This window comes from Nothobranchius furzeri, chromosome 16, assembly GCF_043380555.1.
Source record: "Nothobranchius furzeri strain GRZ-AD chromosome 16, NfurGRZ-RIMD1, whole genome shotgun sequence".
Classification (NCBI taxonomy): Eukaryota; Metazoa; Chordata; class Actinopteri; order Cyprinodontiformes; family Nothobranchiidae; genus Nothobranchius; species Nothobranchius furzeri.
This window is the reverse complement of record NC_091756.1, coordinates 62306725-62330482: the sequence shown is the minus strand read 5'-3', so window position 1 is coordinate 62330482 and position 23758 is coordinate 62306725. Positions and strand designations below refer to the sequence as shown.

At 42.4% G+C, this 23758-nt stretch overlaps 1 protein-coding gene across 1 annotated transcript in view; it reads left to right on the top strand.

Moving 5' to 3' along the window:
- Positions 1 to 10983: 10983 nt before the first annotated feature.
- oca2 (oculocutaneous albinism II) overlaps positions 10984 to 23758 on the top strand; it is a 66304-nt gene continuing 53529 nt past the window's right edge. The window contains exons 1-9 of the mRNA XM_015975783.3: positions 10984 to 11169; positions 12575 to 12829; positions 18857 to 18958; positions 19325 to 19516; positions 19832 to 19889; positions 20115 to 20187; positions 20349 to 20506; positions 21111 to 21193; positions 22751 to 22904. Of these exons, the coding sequence (XP_015831269.3) occupies positions 12585 to 12829; positions 18857 to 18958; positions 19325 to 19516; positions 19832 to 19889; positions 20115 to 20187; positions 20349 to 20506; positions 21111 to 21193; positions 22751 to 22904 (1065 nt within the window). The 5' untranslated portion in view covers positions 10984 to 11169; positions 12575 to 12584. The remainder of the gene's footprint in view (positions 11170 to 12574; positions 12830 to 18856; positions 18959 to 19324; positions 19517 to 19831; positions 19890 to 20114; positions 20188 to 20348; positions 20507 to 21110; positions 21194 to 22750; positions 22905 to 23758) is intronic.

Sequence of the window (23758 nt, the reverse complement as noted above, 5' to 3'; positions counted from 1 at the left end):
CTGTGGCAGATCTCTCTCCCTGGTTTGTGTCAATCACCTGTCTCTAGACTGTAAATAGTAATTAATGTGTGATGACAGTAGAATTAATTTTTTAGTAATAACCAGGTTTCTTTATACAAAAGGAGAAAACCTTTTTAACTTAAAGTCGGTGTTTCTGAAACGGCCTCCTTCATTCAGAGCCCGATGAAGGGTCATTTTAAATTTGTGCGCCCCCTTCTTCCCCTCCAACATGTTTGTGCAACTGTTTACTTCAAGAATGTATATGATTGTGCCATGTATCCACACGAGATCCCATTCCTGCATATTAAATGTTAATACGTTTCTGTTAATAAATGCAACAAAGCAGAACGACAGTTTTTGCTTCCTTGCTGCCGGCGTGGCTAACCCTGTGTGATTCTGAAGAGCTTCAGGTGAGACGCGTAGAACACGGAGTGATGCGTGAATGTAGTGGATTTAATTAGAGCTTCACCAGTCTGTCAGACATTGTATTCTGGATTAAGGCTGGTGATACTCTAATGCTTCTGGAAATAATTCTGCTCCATTCATGACGCACTGAATTTGGCCAAACTAGGTCATTTAGGTTTATGTGTCTATGGAATAGTTTTAGCTGAGAATTATTATTTTTTTACGTTTTAAACACAGAATCTATTAATGTGTAGAGCAAAGGCTGAAAAGGTTCAGTTGTGTGATCTTTATCTCTGTGGAATTAAGGAAATATCTTCTAATTATGCGACATGGTGTCTCGTGACCCCCACACCTCCTCATAGTTGACCTCAAGTGTGTGTTTTCTTCTTATGGAATGATGCATACCTTTGTGGAGTCACGAGGAAAAGTAGAAAAAAAGAGCGATTTATGATGGCTTGATTTGGCTTAAAAATCCTTCGCATTCCTTCTGGGCTTAGGGCTCCTTTTCCTCGTGTCATAATCCGAGTGGGAGTCAGGCCAGCCTAAAGATGTACTTTATTTGTATTTATTAAAGATCTGGTAAAGCAAGCAGCAACAGGAAAAATGTCCCAGAGTAACGTTAGAAGGGTCTGATAATCAGATTAACTGTATGTCTCCTACACCAGGTGGAAAAACAGATAATCTGATTACATTGGCTCTTGGCAGGTTGGAGTCAACATTTTAGAAGCAACGCATATCCAGCGTTCACGTTAGAGTTGGCTTTTTATTTGCTGCGGCAGCCATCCTACGTTGTGCTGACTCCAGACGTTAACCGTCCCGTGATTTTTCTCTAAAGGTTTCATTATAACACATCCAAACTCCATTGATAGATGAGCAATTTAACATTTAGTCTGAAGTGTAAATATGATCTCAGACTCATGACGGATGGCTGCTCATACTGAGCCAGGTTCTGTTGGAGGTTTTTGTTACAGTTTTCCTCTCCACTGTCACTACAGGCTTGGGAATTACTGGAAAGTCAGTGACACAAGCTAGGTTTTCATACATGGGAAACTTAACTGATATAAACGGAACTGAATGCACTTAAAAAATTAGAATGTGGTTCAACAGTTGGTTAATGTCAGTAATTAAACTTAGAAGGTGAAACCATATATGAGAGACCCTCATTCAGAATCTCAGACAATTTGAATAATGTGAAAAGGTTCAATATTCTAGACTCAGTGTCACACACTAATCAGCTAATTAATTAAGGACACCTGCAAAGCCTTCCTGACCCTTTAGACCAGGCGTGTCAAACTCAAACTCACACGGGGCCGAAATGAAAATCTGGGACGGAGTCGAGGGCCAAACTTATTATTTTTGAAAAAGTGACGGCAAATTTGCACGTTTTCTTTATCAACATAAATGCAATTTTGAACCTTTACATTTGGAAACAAACATATTTCTGCATTAACACTGAATGTGGAATAACCAAATTACACACGAGCAAGTCCGTTTTAAATAAAACACATCAGTGGTATTCATTACTTGTGGTATAATCAGCATTTTTAAAATCTATTCAGGATTTATGTGTTTTTGTTTATTCATTTTTCTTATTTTTTATTCTCCTTTTTTCTCCTGTAATACGTGTCATCGCTGCTGTGACGTCTAGCTTTCCCCACTGAGGAACAATAAAGGGATTTTCTATTCTATTCATCTATCTGCAGCCTTTCCACTTCCTGTTTACTGTAGGCTAAATCTTTTCTCACGGGCCAACAACAAAATAAAAATATCATTTTATCTTAAATGAAAATGCAACATCTCACCTGTTAACTTTCATGTTTTGGAGCAGAAAAAGAGCAGAAAACCAACATATTTAAAGCTCAGTTTGCTCCACTGGTTTACTGTGATGCTCACCTGTTCCAGCCAGATACCTGCATCATGGGGTTGATCTGAGCTGAGGAGGAGACTCCTGTTGTTTTGTTCATCTTCATCATAATAATGACAACATTAGATGACAACAGGTGCTCACATAGGTTTGTGCTGCTGAACATGTCTGAGCAGCTTGACCACGTCGTTGTGTGTCGGGGAGGAAACAACCACAGAGTCGTGCTGGTTTGAGCGTGTCGCTGTTCGCTGGAGTTATATCGGCTCTGTCTGGACATTAGTTTGAAAACTTTCTCTTTCAGTCGTGAACACATTACTGAGCGGCTAGAATCTCCGTTTCTGGGCTTCAACGTCAGAAAATAGCTGAGTGAACTCGGCGCTGAGTGAGAGGAGTGTAGTTTGTCCGAGACAGCGGAGCTGCAGAGACCGGCAGCAGGCGCTGAAAAAACACAAAGGAGGGGGCTTCGTCGGCTCCGCGCTAACGCCGCAAAGCATCATGGGAGTTGAAGTCTTTGCGGTAAAATCGGCCAGCGGGCCAGTTTTAATATATTTTTGATATTTATCTCGCGGGCCACATAAAAATGCTCCGCGGGCCTGATGCGGCCCGCGGGCCTTGACTCTGACATATGTGCTTTAGATGGTCTCTCAGTCTAAGCTGGATTACTGATTCTAAAGTGCTCAATAACTGAGGAAGTAACAACAACCTCCCTGAATACCTTCTTTTTATGCTGCTAATTAAACCAATTCTACCTTTCTCTGGATCCTATAACACCTTTTCTTATTCATTATCTTTCTTCCTTTAAATTTTTTATTAAAGATTTTCAACTTTCCACATTTTTATTATATTTTTGAAATCATATATTAAATCACTCACTCACACACACACACACACACACACACACACACACACACACATATATATATATATACATATATATATATATATATATATATATATATATATATATATATATAAATCATCTGTCACTATCAGAAATCTTTTATGTACATTTCTCCAGCTTGTAGTGGTCTAACAAAGAAAGGGATTAATCAGGGTCATGGATCCAAGATGATGTGATTTATTTTCCACATCAAAGTTTTAATAATTTTTGAGCAGCAGCTTTTAGATTACTTGACCGCATTTTCGTTGACTGAAATCTGAACTTTGCACCATTCCAACATCTTGTTTTCCACTTAGACACAGATGTGTTGCAGTGTTTTTATCCTTGCCCTGTTTTATCACCAGTTTGGTCCGAGTTTCAGCTGCCAGACGGTCTCACATCAGACCCTAGAGTAATTTGGTATAATGATAAAAACTCAACCCTAACACCCAAATGATCACCGCTCTACCACCGTGCTTCACAATGTGCAAAATTTGATGGATTTCTCCAAAAGTGCAGTTCTGCAACTTCACCTTGTTCAAAGGAGAGTGTGTCAAAAGTCTTCTGGCTTTTTCAGACTCAACTTCGCAATCATAAACTGTAGACCCATGGACTGTAAATTGATGGAAATTTGTAAAAAATGTTAGCATAACTTTGTTCCTTATGTACCTATAGAGGTTTTATGAAAAACCCAACGTGCCTCTAAGAGACTACAGTTAAAAGAAACACTGAAACATTTTCTCTCTAGGCTTTGTCTTCCAACTGATTTTTGTTTAGGTTGAACTCCCAAAGGTTCAGAGAGTTTATTTAAGCATCTGTTAATCATTATGCAAAACATCACGTTATTCAATATGCAATTGAAAAGCCTTCAGGCTTCTGCATTCAGACCACAGAGAAGCTGCTGCACACAGGATGATTGACTCGGGCAAAGTGAAAAGGCCAGACAGCCCTGAGAGTCTGCAGCCTGCATGTGACTGCATGTGGATGAAAGACAAAAACGTACAAAGATGGTGGTGCATGACCCCTGGTACTGGCCCGCTTTCAGCTGCATTATGGGGCTACTGACTTAAAGGTCTGGTTTCACGATATGAAAAGGCCTTATAATTAAAGAGAAAAATAAATACAGAAAGCCATTTATTTATTTAATTTAACCAGATGAGTCAATTGAGAACTCATTCTCATTAATGACGATCTAGCCAATAGGCAGCAGCAACAGACACATAGTTAGCTTTACACCAAAGAAAAAACGATCAGATAAAAACCTATAAGATAAAACAATTAGACATAAAGACAATGGACTGTTTTTATTTACAATATGTACAAGTAATCAAAACAAACTTAAAACAGTCTAAGTACTCAGAAGGCACAGCAGGCACATTGATCAGAAACTATTGATTGCAATGAATTATTGAAGGTAGATGATGGAATGTAGGTAGTGAGCTTCAGTGATTTTTGCAGCTCATTCCAGTCGTTGGAAGCAGCAAACTGGAATGAGGAGGAGTGGCCAAAGGAGGAGTGAGCTTTGGGAATAACCATAGAGATTGAGTTACTGGAATGTAAATTGCGCTGGTTGTTGGAAGTGATGTTTGGGGAGTGATGTCATGTGCAAACATCTGGCTGGTAGGAGGAGATGTAAACAAGTAACTGAATATAAGTTTAACTCCAAAAACACTAATGATTATTGATGTGCATATGCCAGGATGGCCCTAATATAAGGCTAGTTGCTATTCAGGTTAGTTTAGTCTGAAAAAACATCCTGGTTTCTTGCTTTAAAGAATCAGCCTCAAAAGAATCATCTGAATTGTGTCACCACTGTTAGTAAAACAAAGGTCTGAGTTCAACTCTCTTATTTACCTATTCGACTTGGCATTTTGGATAAATGAAGCAGCAGCATTTCTGCTATTATGTTTTCAAAAATGAAATTGTTCTGAAAATGAACGTTTGGTTGGCACTGAATGGCAACACAGCACTCTTAGAAAGATCCTCTTAATAAGCAGCACTTGATTCTTGAACTCGTGCTCATTAACCAGCTCGAACCATTCCGGAACTGCGCTGCTCTGGGTGGCTGCATGTTGGAGTAGCTCTGTTGATTACATGTAAGTTTTGCCTTTTCTTTGACATTTTTTCTTCTAGTTTCTCAAGAAAAACTGTATTTTTTGGACATTATACTTTTCTGTTTCTGGTGCTGTGAAGTTTAGAGGATTTTTACTGCTATTTTTTCACTTTTTGAGCATTTGTTATGATGTGTAACCATGGCAACAAGCTGGTTTACAATTGGGAGCAGCTGATTAACATTGGAAAGGCTGAAATAATACCTCAACTGAAGCCACAAATCCCAAATGAGCTAAAATGCAAGAAGCGTGGGTGCAGAGTGGGAGCAAAACGGAGACAGAGAAAGGGGAAATTCAAACCATCTCTCCCATCGATCATAATGGGCAATGTGAGATCACTGGCCAACAAGATGGAGGAACTCCAAGCCCTTTGAAGGACTCAGCCAGAGTATCGGCAGTGCAGTGTTATGTGTTTCACTGAGACGTGGCTGCAGGGCCATATCCCCGATTCCAGCGTCTCTCTGCCAGGATTCCTGACTGTACGAGCAGACAGAGATCTGAAGAGGGGCGGGAAAAGAAAAGGAGGTGGAGTGGCAGTGCTTGTCAACAACAGATGGTGCCATCCAGGTCATGTTTCAGTGAAATGTCGTCTCTGCAGCCCAGATGTTGAACTCTTGGCAGTAAGTTGCCGCCCATATTATTTGCCAAGAGAGTTCACCAGTGATGTCTTGGCAACTGTTTATATTCCACCTTCAGCCATTGCTGAAAATGCATTTGATGCCATCAGTTCCGTTGTCGCTAAGCTACAAACCCAGCACCCCAATGCATTTGTGGCTATATCTGGTGATTTTAATCATGCCTCGCTCTCTGCTACACTTCCAACATTTCAACAGTTTGTCAGCTGCTCCACCAGAGAAAGCAAGACATTGGATTATGCAAATGTAAAGAATGCATACATGTCCAAAACAAGACCTCCTCTGGGACAGTCAGATCACAATCTTGTTTTTCTCTGCTCAGATTACAAACCACTTGTTCAGAGGCAACCTGTGACAAGAAGAACTGTGAGAAAATGGTCACAGGGCGCTGAAGAAGCCCTGCAGAGTTGTTTTGAGACCACAGATTGGATGACTCTCTGCCAAGGATATGATGAGGACATCAATGCCATGACTAGATGTGTCACTGACTATATAAACTTCTGTGTGGACCACATCATACCCACCAGAACAGTGAGATGCTTCGCTATTAACAAACCCTGGATCACCAGTGAACTGAAGAATCTGCTAAATGAGAAAAAAAGAGCCTTCAAGGAGGGAGACAGGGAATTATTGAGGAGTATACAGAAGCAACTGAAGATCAAGATCAGAGACAGCAAGGAGGCATACAGGAAGAAGCTGGAGAACAAACTACAGAGGAACAATATCAGAGATGTCTGGTCAGGGATGAAGAAGATCACAGGCTTCAAGCAGAGGACGGATTGCACAGATGGCAGCCTGGACACAGCCAATGAACTGAACAAGTTCTTCAATAGGTTCAGTTCAGGAACAAACCCAGCATCCTCCTCGCCTGTCCCCAGCCAGTCAGACATCCCATCCTCCTCTGATCCAACATTTTCCTGTCACACGCCAGCTCTTTTGTCCTCTAACGCAGTCATGGACTCTTCTGGTTCTATAAATCCATCTTCAACCAAGTCAGGAGATGCTGCTGCCCCATTGACCTCCCCCTCCCGCCTATCTGTCTCTAGAATTCAGATGAAGAGGCAGCTGGAAAGACTTAACAGGAACAAGGCTGCAGGTCCAGATGGTGTCAGCCACAGAGTGCTGAAGGCCTGTGCAGAGCAGCTCTGTGGGATTCTGCAGCACCTCTTTAACCTCAGCCTGGCCCAGGAGAAGGTTCCGGTCCTGTGGAAGACATCCTGCCTTGTTCCAGTTCCAAAGAAAACTCGCCCATCAGTCAATGACGACTACAGACCGGTTGCCCTGACATCCCACATCATGAAGGTCCTGAAGAGACTCCTGTTGGTCCACCTGAATAAGCAAACTAGGACATATCAGGACCCGCTGCAGTTTGCTTATCGCCTTGGAGTTGGAGTTGAAGATGCCATCATCCAGCTGCTTCAACCAACCTACTGTCATCTGGACAAAGCAGGCAGCACTGTCAGGGTCATGTTCTTTGATGTCTCCAGTGCATTTAACACAATCCAGCCTGATGTACTTTGCCAGAAACTCTAGAAGACACAAGTGGGGGCCCCAACTATCGCCTGGATTAAAGACTACCTGACAAACAGACCACAGTTTGTGAGGCTGAAGAACTGCACATCAAACCAGGCGATCAGTACCATTGGAGCACCACAGGGCACTGTACTCTCACCATTCCTTTTCACCCTGTACACCTCAGACTTCCAGTACAAGTCAGAGACCTGTCATCTACAGAAATACTCAGATGACTCTGCAGTTGTCGGGTGTATCGGAGATGGACAGGAAGCTGAGTGCAGAGAGCTGGTGGAGCGCTTTGTGGCATGGTGTGGAAACAATCATCTGACCTTGAACGTGAACAAAACAAAGGAGATGATTTTAGACTTCAGAAGAAACAGGGTGGAGTCAAACACTGTTTCCATCATGGGAGAAGTGGAGGTGGTTGAGGAATACAAATACCTTGGAGTTCACCTGGACAACAGACTGGACTGGAGAAAGAACAGTGAAGCTGTTTACAAGAAGGGACACAGCAGACTGCACTTCTTGAGGACGCTTAGGTCCTTCAATGTCTGTAGCAAGATGCTGCAGATCTTCTACAAGTCTGTTGTTGAGAGTGTAATCTCTTCATCCATCGTCTGTTGGGGTAGCAGCATCAGAAGCAGGGACCTGAAAAGGCTCAACAGCCTAATAACAAAGGCTGGTTCTGTTCTGGGGACGACTGTGGAACCACTGGAGGAGATAATGCCACTGGGAGTTCCTCAGGGCTCAGTCTTAGGTCCCCTTCTCTTCATAATCTACTTACTCCCACTTGGCAATATCTTCAGGAAATTTAATGCTAATTTTCACTGCTACGCCAATAACACCCAGCTCTACTTCTCTACCCAACCAAACCCCCCGCTCCCTTCATCCTCCCTTCTCAGTTGCCTCACCGAAGTCAAATCCTGGTTTTCTTCTAACTTTCTACAGCTCAACAGTAATAAGACTGATATCCTCCTCATTGGCACCAAGTCATCTCTATCCAAGACCAGTTCATTCTCACTCAGCTTCGACAACACCACACTTCTCCCCACCGCCAAAGCTAGGAGCTTGGGTGTCAACTTAGACAACACCTTATCTTTCATTCCTCATATTAACAACACAATAAAAACAGCTTATTTTCATTTTCGCAATATCAATCGGCTCCGCCGCACCCTCAGTCAGCACTCCACTGCTATTTTGGTCCACAGCCTGGTGACCAGTCGCATCGATTACCGTAATGCCCTCCTCTCCGGTCTCCCTCTAAAATCACTCAACAAGTTAGTTAGTCTAAAATTCAGCTGCCCAGATAAGACCTCCACTTTTAATCACATCACCCCTGTCTTGCAACAACTTCACTGGCTCCCTGTCAAATACAGAATTGACTATAAGATATTTCTTCATGCCTTTAAAGCCATCCATAATCTCGCTCCCCATATCTTTCTAATCTCCTCCACGTCACCCCCACTCGCTCTCTCCGATCATCATCTTCACCTTCCCTGTCTGTTCCTCGCACTCATCTCAGTACTATGGGAGCCAGAGCTTTCAGCCACTCAGCTCCAAAACTCTGGAACGCTCTACCGCCTGACCTCTGCAATATAAACTCCTTCTCAACCTTCAAGTCTCAACTCAAAACTCACATGTTCCACCTGGCTTACTCACTGTGACTGTCCTCCCTCCATCTACTCTTTTTAGTCTATTATCCATTGTACTGCTCTGACTCTACCCTTGGGAATTACTCTTAGCATTTATTTCTTGTTTGTATTGATTGCTGTTCCTTATATTTTGTCTTGTACAGTGACCTTGAGAGCATTGAAAGGTGCTTGATTTGAACCAATTTAGAGGAGTTTTTGAAATGCCGATGGTGGATAGTCTATGGAGTAGAACTGTGTGTGAGATCGAGTAGGATGAGGATGGAAATCTGGCCAGAGTTCTGCTAGGAGGTCGTTTGTGATTTTGATCAGAGCCATCTTTGATGACTTGATCATTATTATTATTCTGAGCTACTTCAGCAATCAATTTCCCTCTGGGATTAATAAAGTATTTTTGAATTGAATTGGGTGTGTTGTGATGAATCATTCATTCAAACTCAGGAAAAGGTTCATGTGTCCAGTTTGGAGTATTTTCTGAGTCTGAGGATCCAAGCATCACCTGATCTTTGGAAAAATAAAAAGATCCTCCCAGTATCGGATGATTTTATCTTGCATTTGTGGCAACCGCAGTTTAACAATGAAAACAAAATGAAAGCATCTAAATGCCCCTGGAGCCCCTCGGCTCCAGTCCTGCAGCGTGAGGTTGCATTTTTCCATGTGACTGCTTTGCTCTCGTTGATAAATCTCACATTCGCCCACAAGACCAGTGTGCAGTCAGCCCCCTGGACATCTTCTCTGAGCAGCGTTAATCCTCTGCCGTCTCGGGCCGCGCTGAGTCCAGACCAGGTGACTCCACTCAATAGGAAATATTGTCTTCACTGGTTTCCAAGAATGAAGGCGGGAGATGCTGAGACTCCACCAACTGGAAAGATTGCTTTGAGGCAGAGAATAGTTGGAAATGCATTTCTGCCTGATTCTTGCTTTTTAGATACTGTTTTCAGCTGGCTAGACAGATGATTCTTGCAGGAGGAGGATTTAGCAGAGGGAGTTTCTAACTACTTAGGTCCTGTTAGCCCGGTTCAGTGGACAGCACGAGGGGAAGATCTTTTTCTGCTGAGCCCTGTGGTCAGACAAACATAATAAAAATGTAAATGAAAACTTTTTTCCCAGAGTACAGTGCCTTACATCTTTATTTAATCATGACCACATGTAAATAGGTGAAAATGTTTTATTATTATTTGTATTTGCATGTTTGTGACTTTTTAATATGGTCATCTGAAACATTGGGGTGGTGATGGATCAGAGGAGTATAAAAACAGAAGTCCTTTTTATCGTAGCTAAGACCGAATAGACGTGGAAGCCATCTTGAACATGATCCTAAAGTTTATCACATCAATGATTCCTTTCTGAGAGTTTTATTAGAATCCATTCAGAGGTTTTTGAGATATGTTGTTACAAACCATCCCTGGCACCGAAGTAAACATCAGCACCATCATTTGCATTTCACCTACAGCCCACACTGAGTTACTTCTATAAAACTGCAATCACTTACTAAAACAAATTACCCAAGAGACTTTTCAGACATTCTATTTTCTCAGTTTTCTACATTTCTGTGCACCAAATCATTCCTGAATACTGTTTTAAAATTGTATTTTTGTCCTCTAAAATTCTCAAAATTTTCTTTAACGCTGATAAAACAAACTAATGTGCATAGAAATGATCTTAGCAAACATCCTGAAAGGCATCACGTGTTCCTGTGCAGCATCCACAGACACATGCAGGACGTGATGCTGTGATAAGTGTCTGCCCAGTCCTCAGCTGGATGTTGGAATTAAAAGGAAAGTTTTGAGAATCTGGGGAGGAAAGTTTAGTGTTGGGCTGCATGAATACTGAACCTCCCCCAGCCTGTCCATCTGCCTCTCCTCCCTCTCCACCCCCTTCAGTCTACAGCACTCAGGGACTGCTCTTTTTTCCTGGGGAGAGTGCTATAACCACTTTTCCACCTCCCATCCCTAACAAAAAACATTAAAATAAATTAGAAACAATCCCTGCAGCATCTGTTAAAACTTCTAAATTCAACTTCTGATTGATGAAAAGTGATTTTGTTGTGGAGGCTTCAACCTGTTTCCATCACTGCTTCTGTCTTCAGCTGGAGTTTCTGTTTGTCACGGTAAGTTTGACCACCTTCATTTGTCTTATCGCATTTTTCAAAACGATAAAATATTTTATAAATATCACGCATTCCGGCTCTGTTTTAGATGTTTAGCCTTGTGTATGTGCAGACTTCATTTGCAGCTTTGAAAATAGTGCTTTGCTACAAAAATGTGATTATATTTCACTCCGATGGCAGCGCATAGTTTCGGTTAAAGGCTCGTTTAATATGTGAAATATTTAATTGCTGTGAACGAAGCAGGAAAATGATGAAGAAGCTGTTTGTTTTTGGCATCAGCTTCAGCCTGCAGGCAGGATGCTGGATAGAGGGTCGTTGTTTTCTGTGACGGAGAGTATCATCACAAGCATCTGACAACCGTGAGACGTAACCAAAACCAGCACTAGTGAATGCTAATGAATCCACGTCAGGTTAAAGGGCAGTGATGTAAAATTATGAAAGCCAAACAAACTTTTTTTGCGGAGGTAAATGATGCGTTTGAGGAAACTTAATGAAACAGATCAGAGGGATGTTATAAACGCAACACCTAACAATAGAAATGATTGTTTTTCTGCTTTTTCTGGAAACAGAAGTTTTTCATCCCTCTCCTGCAGCTCCCGTAGAGTACTTTAGTTCACTCACTAAATGTCACATGTGCATTCCTGGCGCCTTTCACATGAGCAATAATCCGATCCCTTTCACGCAGCCTGCTGAGGACCACTAGCAGGCCGAGGCTGGTCTTATTCTCTGATTCCCTCCTTCATAGGCTGAGACTCAACCCCCTTTAAATACTGTAATATTTTCACTCCCAAGACAAACAATCTGGGGTCTGTTTGAAGATTTAATTTAGCAGTTTTGTGGGTGATCTCGCATCATAACACCCTGCTGCTGTTGGTTATTGAAGATCCCAGCTACTCACATCATGAGTCAAATCATGTTCACCGTAGACAATCACGTTTTTACTAACGTTGATCAGCTATGGGGGCATTTAGACTTGGGGAAAACTGTAATGGCAACAATAAAATAAATGATTTCAAACACGATCGTTAAATTTGACATCATTTTGAGCTGAAATGAAAGCATTCGAGCAGCAAATCCTCTTTGTTTTGGCAGCAGGTAGAAACCACAGAAACGGACCGCCTGACTGCTGGTCCACCAAACTCCACGCAGCCTTTTACTTTTTCAGATCATTACTTCCTTTTTTGCATTTTGACCTGAAGCTTTGCTACTCTGGCTGATGCACACAGCTCTGTTGTTGGCAGTGGAAGCCACAAGCCCTCGTAAACTCTGCACAGGAGCATGGCAACTGTAGCAGGAAGTCATCACCAGTCGGTGTGCTTCTGGAGGTTCCTGCAGCTCAAATGGCTCCTGAGATTTTTTAAAAGTCACACAAACAGAACCATTTTCTTCCGTCTTTCCCATCCAGTGATCTCATCATGTATTTGGAGAACAAAACCAACCTGGAGATTGAAATGTCTCAGACCTCAGCTGCAGGCCACCATCAGGGCAGGAGCAGCCTGAGGTCACCTGAGGCCGTTGCAGGAAACTTTGGGGAGCTGCGCCTGCTGCAGGGCATCTCAGAGCGGGGCGACACCCAGAAGCTGCAGCAGTCTGCTGTTCTGCCCTCAGGACAGTGTGTTATCCACACAGAGGTCTTCGGCCCTGTTCGACAAGAGGACGGGTAAGAAGAAGCCTTTTTCTGCTCATGGTTACGTCAGCTGCTACCTTCTGTTTAGGAGCCTGGTTAAGATCTTAGATCTGTCTGAGAAAGATCACGATGAACAAAACAAACAAACAAAACCCAGGAACTGACTTCTGTTCATTCGCATTAGGCGTGTTTCCACTATCGGAACTTCAGGGTAGATTTTCAGGAACCTCCCGACATGCGCATGTCACCATGTGACCGAGCCGGCCGAACGGCCGTTTTCAGGGATGTTCTGGGTGCCTGATCAGAGGTAGGTACTTGGAGTGGCCCGGTAAACGGCCCGGTGCGCTTGGTGGGCGGGAATGCTGCCAGGTAGTTGTAAAGCCGTTGGAAATGATGTTCTGTTCACTGCTTTTGGCGCGTTCTGTGTGTTATGTGCCAATCAGTAACGTAACTCACAACGCAGCGGTCACGATGTGCTGACGCTTTAGCAAATTCCTTACTGTGCCAAACTGTAAACGGAGACACAACAGCTGAACGGACCGGGCCTTCGGATCTCCTGGTCCTGACCTGCTGCTGCGTGCTCAAGCAGCCATTTGTAATGAGTGACTAAACACTTGAGCTCAACAACATTTGGTTTTAAAAACACAGAATGACGTCGCTGGGTGTTTTGTCCCATAAATACTTAGTGGTTGGCACATGGATTGTATGTCTTCAGGTTTTGATGAGCACCTGTATTCAGTCACTAAATGTTACGTGCTTTTATTCAAAATTAAGAATTGCAAAAAGGGACAACTTCCACGCTTATTTTACTGAAGCAATGTGTAATTTTACAGCTTAGATAGAAACTAAAGAAGATCCACAGAGGAAATAAATCAGGTACACGATTGCCTGACCTCACTGTAGACTATAATCTGGTAAATAATTGAATTAATGGATGCTTTTTATGAATGAAATAAGCAATAGATAAATAAATCCAATCAGCAGACCTGACAGACCGATTAGCCTGTTTTATTAATACTAGAGGAAAACTTAAGTTTAGTTTTATTTTTGACTTTTGACAGAAAAAGATGAAAGGAAATTAAGATCAAAATCACCATCGACTGTAATAATTCCTTCATATTCACAGAATTGTGTTTCAGCTTATCCTCTGGGATGTGAAACCCACACATTCACTCCTCCCATGCTCTGCTTTTCCCTGAGAAAACTCAGCGGGTTACCAGCCTGTCTCTCGTTCTCACTGGATTAAACGCATAACATGGTTTAATCCACACGTGCAGAAAGGTGATGCATGTGACCCAACGGTTAAAACATTAAATCGATGCCTGGACATGCCAGGTGGAAAAGACTCCGCTTCTTTTGAACTGTGAACACTCCGACACACGGATGTGAATGAGTGTAGTGCTGGGTGAGTCTCAGACTCACTGGGAATGGGGGGTTACTAATCTTAATCTTGTGGCTGTGACGTTATCGGGATTAAACTGGGGAGTTTCTCTGGGAACTTGTTGATGAAAGATCAAGTTTGAGTATATAGTTTTATAGTACACACACACGCACGCACGCACGCGCGCGCACGCACGCACGCACGCACGCACACTAGCAGGAGGGTTTTCTCTCCACCTTGTTCACTAGAGAGGGAGGAGGAGCTTCATTCTGGCTCGTGAGCGGCTGAACCAGCCAGCGGTGTGGCCGAGACTCGGCTGCAGGTCAGTGCAGTGCAGCCGAGTTATACGGTACAGAGAACGCCACTGGGTACCTCTTAGTCACTAGCAATGGCTGATTCAAAATCAATGCAGAGCAGAGTTTTAGCCTGAAGAGGATGCGATAATAACAGTTTTATGCAGAATGTAAATAAAATGCACATTCATCCGTCCACTACTCATGTCTACAGCACTATTAGACTCTTATTTATACAGTTTATGAGGGGTTGACTCACTCTTTAAGTCTTTTCATATAGAAAAGGATGTTGTAGAGAATTAAACTACACACTGGAATCAACTCTGTTGCTATTCAGTTGGAGATTCTGAAAAAGGACCAATCAGATTAACCTATGAGGCTTAGATCATGTATAAATATCCCGGATACTCATATATCGATCTAATTTCACACACCAACCTGTTTGGTCTAATTTTAATCCAAAGATTAACGTTTAACATAAATAGTTAAATTTAATAGCAAAAGTTATTTTGAATCAGAAGCTAGGATCTTTGCTTTCAAATAACCAGAAATATGATAGCTTTTCTGTGTTTCGTTTCAATAATGAGGCAAGTTTAAAAATGAAGAAATTTAATTTCTAACAATTTTAACTTAAAGATTTGAAACGACAATTCATGGATAACAATTTAATGACAATTTTTAACAGCTTTGATATGAAACTTGTTTTAAAAGCAAACCTGTGGCTGGATGGAAACTAAATTGGAAATACGAGTTTGGATGCGTGAATGGAATTATCAGAAGGTTTCTTTCAGGGAGAGAAGAAGCGTTCTGGATGGAAATGATGTTTTGTGGCTAACTGAGCTATTTAGAGAGAACAGCATCAAACGTCATCTGTCGATTAGTGTCTACCTCACCCAGTTTCCGGACACCCCCTTTCGGATCGGAGATGTCAGGTGGAGATGATTTCCTCCGGGCGCGAGGATGGTAGAAGAACCTCTATGCGACCAAATCAGTCCTGGGTTGTCTCCGTGGGTCACACGACTGATGAACTATTGGCGTCTCAAAGTCCGTAACTCTGAAGGAGTTTTTCGTCTTAACTTGACTCAGAAATCAACAACTCTGGGTAGAGTCTTCGTTAGCTGCTTACAGTTTTGTTTATTCTTAGCTATTCTTGTCGGCTTGACTGGAAAAGCAGGTGGAGGTTCAGGGACGGCCGTTCCCTTCCTCCGTGATGTTGGTTCAAGAACTGACTTGAAGATGGTGATGCTTACAGTTTACAAAGCTCTCAGGACACTCCCACTCTCTCAGCAAGAAAGCTTTGATCATGCGTCAAAAACGTGTTGCAGTTATCGTTTATCTGGACTCTGTGTTAGATGGATAAGGTGAACTGACCTTTGCTGAACACATCTTGTACTGTCATCAACCATAATCATAATTAATCATTATTATACCCAAAGCATAAATTCATTTCATGTAATTAAAATACCTTTATACTGAACCAAGTGATCATTTATGATTATTATATTAAACAGTAATAAAATCAATGAGTTTTATTAATTATTATTAACCCTAACCCTCCTCTTGGGATGGAACAGCAGCAGATAAGGATATGATCTTGAGCAGACATCGTGGCTCCTGGTTTAATCTGTGGATTTAAAAGTACTGTTTGACCCAGCTTGACCCGGGTAGATGTGACCTTTGACACAAATTAGAGAACCTTCATCACGTTACACTGTATTCTAATTTTAGCCTCACATTTTGACACATAATCTCCTTTCAAGACATTTAATTAAACACAACATCAGACCCTATTTAGGGACTGAGTCGGTGAAAAAAAGGGGAGAAAACGTTTGTGGAAATGCTTTAAATCTCTTTGTAGTTGTATAAGAGATCCCAGGATATTAATCTGCCAAACCCACCCAAATGTAATCTACCACTTTATCCCAGTGTACACCTTCACAACACAAAGAGCCCAACTGTTTGCAATGGACTTGTTGGAACAGTCCCAACCTAATGTGATCGACTATTATTTCCTCCATGCAAATAAATTAATGTCTCCAAAAATGTATACTTACAAAGTATTTATATCCAATACTGTAGCAGAAAAAAGGCTTTAGAGATGTAAAAGTCCATACTTCATGTTGTGCATGAAATGAATTTTAGGCTTTAAAGCTCCTTGATAAGCATAAAAATGAACCTGCTACAGATTACAGGATTACCTCAGAAAACCTTTGGCTTTAGAAATATTTCACCAACGTTTCTTAGGTTTGCTGGGCTTTGTGTTTGACCTTTTTTGCTAGCATCTGTTTACACTGGAACATCACTTCCTGTTTTATTTAGTAGAATCTAACCTTGCATCCTTCTCTGTCACACCTAAGGCTCAGATCACTAATGAGCACACCTGTTGTTTGTGTTTATAGGGTTAGGGTTAGTGCAAGTTTGCGTTATCTTCAACTCACTGAGATTAGTTCATTTTCTACCCTTGTAGTTCATCCTGACTTTGTGGGACTTTAAGTTAAAGAGTAGTTTAATATGCATGCTTGAAACCATGTGACAACCGAGTGGAGGTTCTGTCGGTCAAATGAACGTTCATATATGCAGTGGCAGCTGGTGAAAATAATTCTTGGTAAGGCTATGAAAAGAATTCCCATTTTGGTCTAGTTTAATTATTCACATGAACAGTTGGAAAATGACTACAATTACAAAACAATCATTATTTCCCTCTCCAACTAACTGTTTTAAAGATTAAACAATGTTCAAATCTGACTATAATTCTCAAATAAATACACAAGCCTGCTGCAGTCCATTGTGTCCTTTATTGTCCTCATTCCCATTTTTGACATTAATAATAATAAAAATACATCATATTGCACTTTTTAGGACACTCAAAGACGCTTTCACACACTCTCACATTCACACACTGCTAGTGATGGTAAGCTACTTGTAGCCACAGCCGCCCTGGGGAGGTCTGACAGAGGTGAGGCTGCCATTTGGCGCCGTCGGCCCCTCTGACCACCACTAACACAGGCAAGTTAGGTGAAGTGTCTTGCCCAAGGACACAACAGCAGAATACCCCTGGCGGGAGCTGGAATCACACCCATGACCCTCCGATCATGAGGCAACCCGCTCTACCACCTGAGCTGCCCCAAGTGTGTTTTTCAGCTTGTGCTTGTCTCAATCATCTCCTCAAAGCATGTGCTCCTTGAATTGCAATACTCTGTTCAACCAGTAGGTGGCACTAATGCAACATTATATCCTGTTTAACTATCTACCTTATTCTTATTGACCGTGAGCCGTTGCGTGAAAAAAGCAAGCAACATCCGGTCCGCGTTCGTTTACACTGAGATGAAGTGATTCCTTTGTGTTAATTCTCTTTTTAAGGACCTTTAGATACGTAAACTATGTGTGAACACCGGTTGTGACCAGTTGGTTGTGTTTGATGAAAGAAGTGGGACACAATCTTATTTACTTAAAAGCAGTTCCATGTTAAATGGCCCCATCCAAGGCTGTTGTTGCGCCAACAGCTCCCCATCAGAAGATCAAGCATATTTCAGCAATGATCCGCCCCCTACACACACAGAGGGGTTAATACAGAGGGTTCTTCTGACAGCGTCATGCACCCTCTTCTTTAGCAAGGGCGCTATTGCCCAGCGTCCCAGAGGCATTGATTTCAGCTAAGGTGATTGGCCAAAATCTCTCTTGTTCTTCCCAGAAACCAAATGTGATTGGCTAAGTAGCTACAGTTCAGGGTCGCTTTTCCCAACGCTGTGTGTGATGTTAGTGAATGTGTTGGAGGGAATTCACTGTGAGACAGCAGGTCAAAACGATGAGTAAATTCTTTAGATTACATGGAAAGACATACAATTAAGCAATGGTGATACATTAATGGTAAATATGTATTGCGGATGTTTTTTACTACTAAAATTTTTCCTTCACGTCAAGGATGGCGTTGCACTAGCACCCCCATGGACAGGCTGCCACAATACAATATATATATATATATATAAAGTAACACAATCCAAAGGCCGGGTTAACTCTAGTTCGGTTTGAGGCTGTTACCGGGTGTAAATGTGTTAGCTGGCATGGTGAGCAGTAAAAATCTCAAGCACCTTGTGGCATCTGACCCTAATAAGTTCAATCTGTCCAGTTCATGTTAGAAGTGAAAGTGAACTTAAGTAAAGAATGAACTTACAACAATTATTAGTATCAGATACAACTGAGAGCAGAAGAATTTTCTGCGGTCTCTAAACAAGCCTTTGCTGATGGTCAATAGCTGCTCGCCCACCTACATGCAACCACCTAGAGGTCCGGGACGTCGCTCTTACTGGTACCTGGCAGCCCAGGGTTTCTCTCTCACTGTTTAACTTAGGTGCCTGCTTCTGGGGGTTCAACTCATTGTGTTTTTAGTTTCAGGCATAACTTCAACGCTGTCAACTTTCTCAGAGGAAAAACAAATTCAGCTAATCTGACAGAGAGGTCTCCTCTGCTGAGATTCTCCCAAGATGACAGGTGAGCTTGTGGATTATCGACCATATGCATTATTACAACAACCCCAATGTGATGTGATGGATAGGAAGGTAAGGTGTGTTCTTTCACTGGTTCAGTGTTCTTGAACTGTTAGCTTCTGTTATCAGTCCCGCTGATGTTTACAATTTTAAGAGTTCTTCCTACAAAAATTAGTTTCACAAGCTTAATTTTTTTAGTAGTTTTGGGGCTAACTGATTTTTTCAGTCTAGCTAACAGAATGGCACATGTCAAATTAGAGCTTTTAAGGCAGCAGAATGCTACCTGAGCAGGTATGGTGAGATGTCAAGAAACAGTGTGAGAATTGACCGGAGCAAAGCAAACCCATCATGGTGAATGTTTGTCCTTCAGCCTTACCTATATGACTGTACACGAGCCCAGCTTTGTGGGAGTGGAGGAGCCATGGGACACCTGCTCCTTGGACATCGAGAGACGATACCGGCTGGGCAGTGAGGTGGCCGGCCTGTCACGTTCTAACTCTTCAGAGAAGTACGACGCCCTGGAAAATCTCAATCGCAGCTTCAGACTCAACAGAAGCGTCAAGTAAGACAACAATTCACATCAGTTAATCCTCCAAAGAACTGAAGGACTTTAGGCTCTCATGATTTGTCCTTATTAGATTTCCATACTAGTATGGTTCAGTAGCTACTGAGGAAATAAACGGATAAAAGTTCAGAGGATTATTTATGGCAAATAATTGATTTTTAATAATTTTTCAAAATGAACTGTACAGCCAGCATGTTTCTTCAGTTCAAGTTCATGTTCTGAGCCTCAGTTATGCTTCTTTTATCAGTTTCAAGAATCCAACATTTGACCCTTTTTATATTTACAGCATTTTTATTTATGTTTTATTTTCAGATGCTGCCTCAGAGTCTCCAAAATTGCCACCATGTTTGCTATCGTTGTTCTTTGCAGTGTAAGTGAGCAGAATGAAGATGATGATGGACAAAATTAAAGTTTTCTGTTAGAGGGGAGTTGAGCACATTTTGGTGGAAACTCCACGTTTGTCTAAGCTGCGGTGCCGTGTAGATAGTAACTAACCAGGCCTTCAGAGGACATACAACACACTGGAGAAATGTTGAACTGTTTTTAACGTCGATTGTTGAATGCCACATCAGTGATGATTTCATTCTGCTCACAGCTGTTTTTCAGTATGTATCCAGATCGGGACAACCCCTGGAAGATGTTGGCAGTCTCTCCATCAGACAGCTTTTGTATCCTTTGCTGCAAAAGCAGCTTTGATAATTCAGTATTTGTCTGAGTAAAAGCACAAATCTTTTCTTCACAATAGCACAAAACTGCCAGACTAATTTCAAATATGCAAACACACATTTAGCCTGGCCACATTTGCTTCTTGACACTCCACGTCTGACAGCCATGAATGTGACTGACTTTCGGGACAATGCCTTGCTGAAGCTGCAGGTGGCAGGACCTTTTGCCAGAGGGCTTTTAGACCCAACCCCCCAGGACTACATCCTGATCCAGGTGGAACAGAGTGAGCAGCCAGGTCCACGGAGAAGGAGGACACAGCAGGTCAGAGTTTTAGCGAAATTCGTTTAAAAAAAAAAATCAGAATATTTAAATTGGGACAGCAGTAGTTCAGGAGGTAGAGTGGGTTGTCCAGTAATAGGAAGATTACAAGTTCGATCCTAACTCCAACCAGAAAATGCTGATGTTGTGTCCTTGGGCAAGACACCTAACCCACCCTGCCTACTGGTGGTGGTTGAAGGGACCAGTGGTGGCCTCACCTCTGTCAGTGCGCCCCAGGGCAGCTGTGGCTACATCATAGCTCATCATCGGAGGGTCATGGGTTCAATTCCAGCTCCCGCCAGGGGTATCCTGCTGTTGTGTCCTTGGGCAAGACACTTCACCCAACTTGCCTGTGTTAGTGGTGGTCAGAGGGGCCGACGGCGCCAAATGGCAGCCTCGCCTCTGTCAGACCTCCCCAGGGCGGCTGTGGCTACAAGTAGCTTACCATCACTAGCGGTGTGTGAAAGCGTCTTTGGGTGTCTTGAAAAGCACTATATAAGTTCAATGCATTATTATTATTATCATCACCAGCGTGTGTGTGAATGGGTGAATGAGAGCCCTGAGGCACCATACAAATACAGGCCATTTAAATTCTGTTTGTTTACAGGTGACTCATAATTGGACCGTCCCTCTACATGCAGAACGAAGTGACCAGATAAAAATAAGCAAAACCTTTGAGATGCTCAGCAGGTAATGATCCATCTGTCTGGGCTGTAACAGTCATGTAGAAGTACAACTTCCACAATAAATCATTAAAGCTGTTATAACAAATCTGTAAACAAGCTAGGTTTTGAACACAAACACGGTCACACAACACTCACTCTCCCCTCGGGTATCTTCCCTGAGACGCTGCTGCCAAACCGGACACCGTCATTTCAAGAGTTTCCTCAAGACGGTGCTAAACACCAGTCACTGTTTCTAGGTCCAAGCATCTTTGGTTGTCCGTGACTTCGAATGGTGTTTTTCTTTGTGGGACTCTGGCAGTTTGTCCTAAAGTTAAAGTGGTAGCATCCGCTATTTCTCCCTCTCTGATGTTGTTGAGCTAAGAACCTCTCACACCAGTACGTGAGAGTAATGAATGAAGGACCCAGGTGAGCTCGGTGAGACTGACAACCGAATGTTCCAGTCAGTGCTCTTGGTCCGAAATGTGTTATTGGCAGAGATTTTTAGGCAAATGCGAGAGAACCACTTTATTAATTTTGTTCATTTTTTAATCTTCATGATAGCTAGACTATGTGAGAACATTGCCAATAGGCATGCAAACATGTTTAAAAGCTGCAACGGCCAATGTGCCAAACAAATTAGCTTAAACGTGAAATTAGCAAATGTATTCACGCTCATGCAAAAATTAGTAAGACAAGGACGAAACACCACTCTGCTAATTTAACCCTCCCACTGTCCTAATGGGTGTGACCCCGCGAGGAAAGTTGAGCAGGATTGATGGTTTGTCCCTTGAGGTCCACGTGGCAGGAGTGAGGAGTGAGCACCACCTCACCCCTGCCACGTGGACCTCTAGGTCACACCCATCAGGACAGTGGGAGGGTTGAAGATGCAGTTGACCAGATCTGGATATGATGTATCTTCAGGCCTCAGAGAAACATCTTTAGACCTCAAAGCAAATGACCCCTGGTGAAAAAGCACAAGGCAACAGGAAAAGGACCATCTGACCAAAAGCATTATGTATTAAAAAAACAAACTCAGACTTTAAAGTTGATGGAGAAATGAAGAGTTGAAATGTATCTTCAGTATTGTGATTTTCTAAGAAAGTCTGGTCTGAAGTCTGAGAACTTGTGTGATCTCATGCTTTTTTGTCTGAACCCTTTGTTTTTGTGTTTTTGTCTGTGCCGCGATAAATGATGCCTTTTCACCTATCCTGACATCTGATGCTAGGATGCTTTGACCTTGAGGATGTCCTAAAACACACACCTTAGTTCAGATTGTCTTTATGCAAGCTTTGGCTCATCAGTGTGGTCTGAGTGAAATAAACAGGAAGTAGATTGTTATAACTGGAGCTGAAAGGAGGATCTGTGCTTATTTAATCCACTAAACACCTTTTTTATTAAGAAAAAAATCTACAGTTTTTTTCATGAATTTTAGCAGCTAAAACCCCCAAAGATGTTCCTTTTGCGCTGATGCACATTTTTGTTGCGTAACGTCAGTGGATGGACTTTAGACACTTCAACTGTGGAAACATGCATCGAAATGACATCTGACATCATTACTGTTGCTGTTTTGCTTCCTGGAAAGCGATCCTATCGTCATCACCATCCAGGCCTTCCTGCAAGATAACGAGGTTGTGCCATTGTCCATGACCCACCAATCGCTCTACGTCACCAAGGAGACACAGGTGGCCATCGCTGGAGTCATCCTGGCTGGGGTCTATGTCCTCATCATCTTTGAGGTAAATGGTCTGTGATGTTCTTCTTTGGGTGATGAATGAGTTTGTGTTCGGTTTTTACAGCACAGTATGAAATGCCCAACATGTCCTGTGTTCTCAGAGTCATCATGTAGTTTATGCCGTCTGCCTCTCAGCCTGTCACAGCCCGCTGGAACACACCTGTGCTCCCTCCACCAGCTAAAACCTAAAAGTCAATAAAAGCACACGACGTAAAGCGTGCTCACTGACAGCACATTGCTGCTGATAGTTTCATGCTGTCTGATTAGACCTTAATTAGATCAGAAGTTAAAAACAAGTGGAATAGAGATTCGTTGTTTCTCCATGGGGGCCTGTATCCTGCTGTTTTACACCTTCCAGAGCAAAGATAGACACAATATATAGTCAAATATTACCACTGGTACATCGAGAGGAGCCAGTTAGGACGCCTCCCTGGTGAGGTTTTCCGAGCATGTCCAACCAGGAGGAGACCTAAAGACGGACCCAGGACACGCTAGAGCAGGGGTGTCAAACATGCGGCCCGCGGGCCGGATCCGGCCCGCAAGCGGGTTAAATCCGGCCCGCGAGATGGTTGTGTAAACTTTATTTTCATACTTTACAATGTAGAGTGAAAATAAACGTATCATTGTGAGCAAGTTTTCTCTTTAATGAGTATAAATAAAACAAAGCTGCGCTCAAGGCTCACACAAGAACTTGAGTCCCATCCTGAAGATGGCCGCCACTCAGGATGTGACTTCTGATGTTGATGTTCTGGTGAAAGCTAAAAGATGTAAAGTAAAATGAGTCAAATATACTTTAAGTGCTGCATGAAACTGATCTAGCCATGTGATCTGTAAGCTCTTTGAATCACTAAGGAATGT